Source organism: Miscanthus floridulus, chromosome 8, assembly GCF_019320115.1.
Source record: "Miscanthus floridulus cultivar M001 chromosome 8, ASM1932011v1, whole genome shotgun sequence".
Classification (NCBI taxonomy): Eukaryota; Viridiplantae; Streptophyta; class Magnoliopsida; order Poales; family Poaceae; genus Miscanthus; species Miscanthus floridulus.
The window spans coordinates 224,142,124-224,149,289 of NC_089587.1; the positions used below are offsets into that span (position 1 = coordinate 224,142,124).

General features: G+C 45.3%; 1 protein-coding gene across 1 annotated transcript; it reads right to left on the reverse strand.

Annotated features, from left to right (window-relative positions):
- Nucleotides 1-1,194: 1,194 nt before the first annotated feature.
- On the reverse strand, nt 1,195-3,379 carry LOC136475150 (NAC domain-containing protein 92-like). The gene is made up of 2 exons (XM_066472705.1): nt 3,072-3,379; nt 1,195-2,363 (listed from the first exon to the last, which is right to left on the reverse strand). The coding sequence occupies exons 1-2, from the start codon at nt 3,244-3,246 to the stop codon at nt 1,615-1,617; spliced, it is 924 nt and encodes a 307-aa protein (XP_066328802.1). The 5' UTR covers nt 3,247-3,379; the 3' UTR covers nt 1,195-1,614.
- Between the last annotated feature and the right edge of the window lie 3,787 nt (nt 3,380-7,166).

A 7,166-nucleotide genomic window follows, 5' to 3' on the forward strand; every position in this document is an offset into this window, starting at 1 on the left:
TGTAGTTAGAAGGATCGGCTAATGAATTTTTTGAATAGTTAAATGAGCTTTTATGGATATTAAAAATGAGGTTTTCCTTACGGTTGTTGACTGACACAGAATGGTTGAACCTTTCATGTCGGAGTTGTAACTGACAGGGAAAGTTTGAACCTTCCCTGACGGTGTTGTAACTGACGGGGAAACTCTCTCTTGACGGATAAGGAAAAACCGATGGGGAAACTCTCTCCTGACCGTAGCAACCGTCAGGAATCATTCCGTGATGGTTTTCCGTCAGGGAAAGTGGCTTTCCCTGTCAGTCTATCCCTGACGGCAACCGTCACGAATGATCATCCCTGACGGTTTTTGACACTTCTCCTGACGGAACAGGCCGTCACAAAAAAACATGGCTGGGGTAGTGGCTAGCTATGGATCGGATGATGGGTTATTTGACCTAGTCATATATAATTAAGTATCTGCACTCATGTTTGCAGCATCATACTTACATGCATGTCAGCATTATTGTGTGTGTGGAAGGAATGTTGTGTGATCAGGAATCCGGACACATAGTCATATACCACATTCTCAAGGCCGAGACAATTATTAGTTATGCAACAGTGGCTAGTGTAAAAATATGACTGCAACGACTGCGGCAAAACAACTAAACAAGTTACTGCCCCTAATCTGGTTTTGGCAGATAGCAAGAGTACGTATCACCGTGTTTAACACTTTAACGTACGTAACCATCCTGCTTTAATTTGCATTGTTCTGTCAGCTAGATTTTTACGCATGGTGACATCAATCATTCATTCACGCGTGGACGACGCGTGCGTGCAAAACAGAAAAGTGTACTAGCTGGTATCTTACAAGACAGTTACTTTTTTTTAGGCATCGTCGTCACTTGTCACTGTCGTCTCAAACTGTTACTAGATGACAGATGCAAGGTGGCTGATCACATGTATGGTAACTATATACTGCATGCCCCTATGAAAACAAATATAGGTCGTCGTTTAATTAATTATTATCAGGACACATCGGCATGGGGAGAGAATAACCTTCGCTTGCATGCCCTTTGTATATATCTATATATTCGTAGTAACAACGATCTTTACATATATACCAAACTTTTTATATTTGATTGTATTGTCAAAGCTAAACATGCATGTTTGATTGACAAGAATTTGGAGAGGACTTATAGTTAGTAATAATGGAGAAAGTAGTATATACAGTGTTAATTCTGAATGATATATATGATTACAACAGGTAACAATAACATGTATATACTGAGATATGTAAAAACAACAACAAAAAGGTTCCAAACTTTCAGCTCCCCAGCAACAGAAACTGATCCACAAATACATAGATGTACATTAGTCACAGCACCTCAACCACATCCTAATGATCAATCCAGCAAATTTAAATCGAACACTACACAAATTGACAGCACTACTGATATGTAGATTAACTACACGTACGAGTGCAGCACACATGCACAAGCAGTCAAGCACAAACAGAATTGATCTGCGCAGAGAGAGATCACGAACGAATAATAAAATCAGATGACGAGATCGAAGCTGCATGGTCATTAGCAACGTAACGCAAGGTAGCTTGCAGCACTAATGATATATCCATATACTTTCACATCTGCAGCAGGCTGTTGTAGCTGTTGTAGGTGTAGTGCTCGTCGAGTCCTAGGTCCATGAGCACGCCGCTGCCACACTGGTCGCCGCCGTCTCTTGACCCCGGCGCCGCCGCGGCAGCAGCCGGCCCAGCAAGGACGACGCTGTCGTGAAGGTGAGGCTGCACGACGTGGGGGTCGAACATGCCGTTGTGCTGCTGCAGCAGCGCCAAGCCGGGGAAGTCGTTGAGGGAGCCGCTGCCAGCGGCCGTGCCGTGGTGGTCTCCCAGCGGTGTCAGATGGTGGTGGAAGTGGCTGCTGCCGAGCGCGGGGAACGGAGGAGGCGAGTAGCTGCTCGGGTCAGCACCGTCGCCGCCGCCGCCACGAGGCATATGCATGCCGACGTCTTGCTCGCTGTCGGCCATGGCGTAGTCCATGGCGTCGGCCTTCTTCTTGTAGAAAACCCTGCACAGAACCCAGTCCTCCTTGGGCGGGGTGTGGGGATTCTCCATCCGGAATTCATGCATCACCCAGCTGGTCTTGATGCCGTTGGGGGCGCGGCCGCGGTAGAAGACGAGGGTCTTGCGCATGCCGACGATGGCGCGGTGGTGGCCGGCGACGGCGCCCCTGGGGTTGTGGATGACGCGGTCCTTGCCGGTGGCCTTCCAGTAGCCGGATTTGGTGGCGCGGTTGGTGCGCAGCCCCGTCGCGTACTTGCGGTCGCGGAAGCTGAAGAAGTACCACTCGTTCGTGCTCAGCTTCGCAACGTCTGCAATATAATTGCATGGATTCATCAGTAAAAACAACTTCAAATTCAAATATATAGAGCAATTTATCGGTTGTGAACTTAGCTTAAGAGGGGCTGGAAATTAATTTGTAATTTTGATGAGATGCAAACCAAATTAGAGAGGGGTGAAGTATATGGAAAGGGGGAAAATGCTGGTAGGGATTAGAAGCAGCAGCCGTTTCTTCCTAGCTTCTCTTTTCCTCAAAGCTAAGAAACAATCACACGTACACATGACAATTTTAGCATTCCCTGTTGATTTACCCTCGAATTGAACACGTGGATCCAATGACTGAATCCAATATTAGTCGTATTAGGCTATTAGCCCCCCTCTAGATTATCGAAGTTGAAACTAGCTAGGATGAAGACTTGTATTAGAAGTAAGAAACACTGTTGGGATGAGATTAACGTAAGCTAACTGCTACGTCTGTCTCAGAGACGATCATAAATATGCGTGAAGAATTGATATGATCATGCATGAGCAGCATCTTCTTCCAATAACTAATAAACAAACAAGAACAAAACAAACATGTATGTCTGAACCAATAAACCGAGGTTGCGTGAGTAATTACTCATTCCATGACACGGAATCGAGTTAAAATTAGCCAACCCAGCAGAAGGCAGCAGCAGCTTGCTTGCTAGAGAGGGAGAGAGGGACTAACTAAATTAACCAATAAATTACCAAGTACGTACCAGGGAGCTCCCACGGCTCGTGGGTGTGCAGATCCACCTCCACCATGGCGGCGCCGGCGCCGGCGAGCCGCTCGTTGGCCACCTTGCCGTGCAGGTAGTGGCACACCAGCTCCTCGTCGCTGGGGTAGAACCGGAACCCCGGCGGCAGCGTCAGCTCGATGTCCCTCAGCCCCATGGCTAGCTTCGTTCTCCTCCTAGCTAACTTGTCTATATCTGCACAGTAATCTTTATGTATGGAGCTGGAAGAACGACGAACTATATGAATGAGACAAATCAGCCTATATATGCAGGCTGCAGCACGTCGATCTGAAGAGAGGAGGAGAGTGATAAGAGAGAGGGGACAGATGAGGAGTAAGAAAGAATTGGCTGCGCTGCACACATCTACTACTGCTATGGTTGCTTGCTTGCTTGCTGTAGCCGGATGAGTTTGTGTGGCCTCTGGCTGGTAGGAAGGATGGGAGTATATATAGCTTGGTGCCGGGACTATTTAATCATTATATGTTGCTAGCTATTAGATATATAGAGAGGAAGAGAAAGAAATAAACAAGAAGTGTAGGGAAGCAAGCAACATCAAAGGGCCGGACGACGGAGATCCGAGAGTGGTACTGGTACTGGTCTAGTACTACAGGGCCGGGCCGGGCCAGGGGCCGAGATTGAGGACGGAGAAGAGAGGAGGCCCGGCGTGAAGCTAGCGATCAATAGCTTGGTACCTATGGCTACCCGCTAGCTAGTTCGATCGGCCGACATACGCCGTCGGTGTGATCTCTCGGATCGAGTGATCGACCGATGTGTACGTACGATGCAGGATGAGAAGCTAATAAGGGAGAAGACCACGCCGCCGGGGTCGACGGCGAGAGCTACATAGTTCCATCATATCGGTCTACAGCTATATACGGCGGAGAGGGAGGAGAGAGATCAGACGCGCGCACTGTTGTTCCTTGATTGACGTCGCTGTCGCCGCGCGCCGGACGCAGGGGGCGGCGGGGCCGGAGATGGGGAGGGAGAGGAGAAGAGGGGAGGGGAGGGGACGCGTGCGTGCGTGCGCGCCTGTCGCATTCGCCGATGGGATGCTTGCGCAGCAAGAACTCGAACGACAGCCGATAGGTGGGCGGGGAAGGAGGAGGAAGAAGTGGTGGAGCTCTAGAAGAGAAGGGACCGATCGAGGGGAGGAGAGGAGGAGACCCAGGCTCGCAAGAAACTTGTTGTTGGCTGGAGAAAGAGAAACTAGCTGCCGCCCCCAGTCCCCCACCACTTGATGTGCACACGATGATAGATAGGATGTGCAGCCAACGGCAGCATATATTGCACTGTCACTAGAGAACACATTTGGCATACATGATTGCTGATCCTCCCCATCTGGCTACTCTCAATCTCCCATCATGCAAACATGGTTGCTAATCCTCAAGGGCATATCGCTACTACAAAATTAATTTTTACTAACAGAAACTTTTTTTTATAGAGACGGTTCAATCTTCAGACGCCTCTACAGTGACGTGTGAACCCAACTATCTCCATAAATATATTTATAGAGACAGCTCTATTTTTAGCCATCTCTACAAATCATTTTTTTAAAGGAGGCTCTCTAAAAATCGATTTATAGAGACGGCTCTATTTTCAGCCGCCTCTAGAACTCGGCTTACAGAGGCAGCTCTATTTCCAGTCGTTTCTAGAAAGAGAGCCGCCTCTAAAAATACAAGTTGCACAGTAAAAAAAAATAAACGACCTTGGATAGAGAAAAGATAAAGCAAAATTTATAGACCTCGAAGAGTTATGCAACTTTGTAGTTGATAATTTTTCATCTAAAATCATCTATGCGAGAAAAATTATATTTGAATTTCTCACATTTAAAATTCCAAATTTTAAACCACCTCGGATGGAAAAATGACCACGGATGGAGAAACAACCAAAACCAAAGTTGTTGATCTCGAAAAGTTATGGAGCTTTTGTAGTTGACAACTTTTTTATTTAAATTCGTTTAGGATCCCAAATACTCATTTCAAAATTGGATGAAGATAAAATGAGGAGGAGAGATATCCCAATTGGACACATGTGTCTTTATAGGTGGAGTGGTTAAGCCCCCACGACCGAGAAGCACGCAAAAAGTTGTGACTTTGTGACTTACTGGTGGGGTCTCTTTGAGATTTTTTTGCTATTTTTTTGTCTAAATTTGTGATTTTTGAGCAATGATTCATAGAGGTGGCTTGAAATATAGCCGCATCTACAAATCAATTTATAGAGGTCCCTAGAGATCTGATTTCTAGAGGCGGCCAGGCCGCAACCTCTATAGAGACATCCCAGCTGCCTCTACAAAGCTTTTCTATAGTAGCATATGGCCCAAATACATCGTTGTTAGATATACATGGGGGTATGTGTACATTATGTGTGTATATCTAACAGTGAATGCACATGGAGGCATATGCCCTGCAACGTACGATCGGAGTTGGATGATGCTCTGGCTTCCTATCAGTTAAATACTTGAATCTGCTTAGCAGTAAGTGTGCTTGTTAGATTCACTCGGAGAGATACTATGTTACTAAACTAAGGGGCTATTTGGTATAACTCAACTTCACTATTAAATCAGCCTTTGTTGGTTGTAGCTCTAAAAGCAGTTTTACCAGTAGAGCTGAATCAGTTTTATAAATGTTTGGTAAAACAACTTCTCAGAAAAAATAGCAGAGAGAAAGCTAGGAGAAGCTAGTATTTTTAACTCCATCCAACTTCACCTAGAGAACTGTGAATGTGAGAGGAGCTAAAAATCAGCTTCTAGTGAGAAGTTGTTTCATACAAACCTGTTTGGTATTAGGAGAAGCTGAAAACATATTTGTGAAGCTGGGAGAGAAGCTATACTAAATGATACACCCTAAAATGCTGGCAACACAAATTAAATTATGGTAATTATGCAAAGCCAACAAAAATATCAAGATGCGGTTGAAGTTACTTATTTTGGGAGGATAGATTTAAATCACACGGTATTACAGTTAGCCGGTCAATTACTAGAAGTGTAACTTAAGCAAATCATCTTTGTACTAGATTATATATATTACTGAGTATTAATAAAAGATATGATGAGGTCCAGCTGCTGGTCACTGTCATTTCTACTCGCGTGTGTTTGGATATTCGTCTAGCTCCCCGTCTGTGATCCTCTCTCTCCACGTACATATCTATACTCTTGTTCTTTTCAAGATAGTCTGACTGACTGAATATACCGGAATTAAAGATCTACGGACTTGGCGTCTACCGATTATACTGCGGTTTTGGACGCATGTTCAAACGGGCGATGAAAAGGATAGGAAAGACAAATTAAATAAATAAAACAATCCTAGCTACCAGGAGGAATTTCCTTCTACTTCAAAGAGTATATATGGGAAACGATCGATGGATCGAGAAGATGATTAATTGGAATGTATAACCTCTAAGAGGGCGCATGAACAAAGGAACCTCGCTAGCTAGCTTGTTGCAAGTAGCAATATGCATGCTGTCAGCAGCAGCAGCAATAATTCAGAATGTACGTACTACCGATGGAGATATCCTCTTGGCTAGCTCTTGCTCCATAAGCTAATGTGTAATTCCAATTTGAAAAATTCAAATTCAACAAAAATCTGATAAAGTTTGCACTGGCGATCCCCTAATAACAGAAAGTTCGCATTTCTCTCGCCGGCGTGTTAGCACATGTGTGTTCTTGGTTCTTCCTGCTAGTCGATCCATCACGCCGGCCAGCAGTTGGATTAATTGCACGCGGAATTGAAGCGCCATCATCAATGCAGCGGGTACGGTGCAGTACAAATAAAGGATCGGAGAGGATTTAGGGCAGCTTGCTTTGCCGTTGCATGTTGCTATCCCACAACAGTGGCACCCGACATATCCGTCAGAATACAAGGAAGGGCGATCACGTACAGTACGTGTCCCAGTGATCAGTGTTCATCATAGTACGACCCGAGTACATGCATACATACAGCCAGACGTACATATATATATGGTTGTTGGAGCTTAACATCGTCCGATCCCCTCGAGAAAGGTTAATTAATTTGCAGTACTCGCTCAATTCCGGCCATCTATCTGTGCAGATAAATATCCAATTCCGGCAGCAAGGGAAAG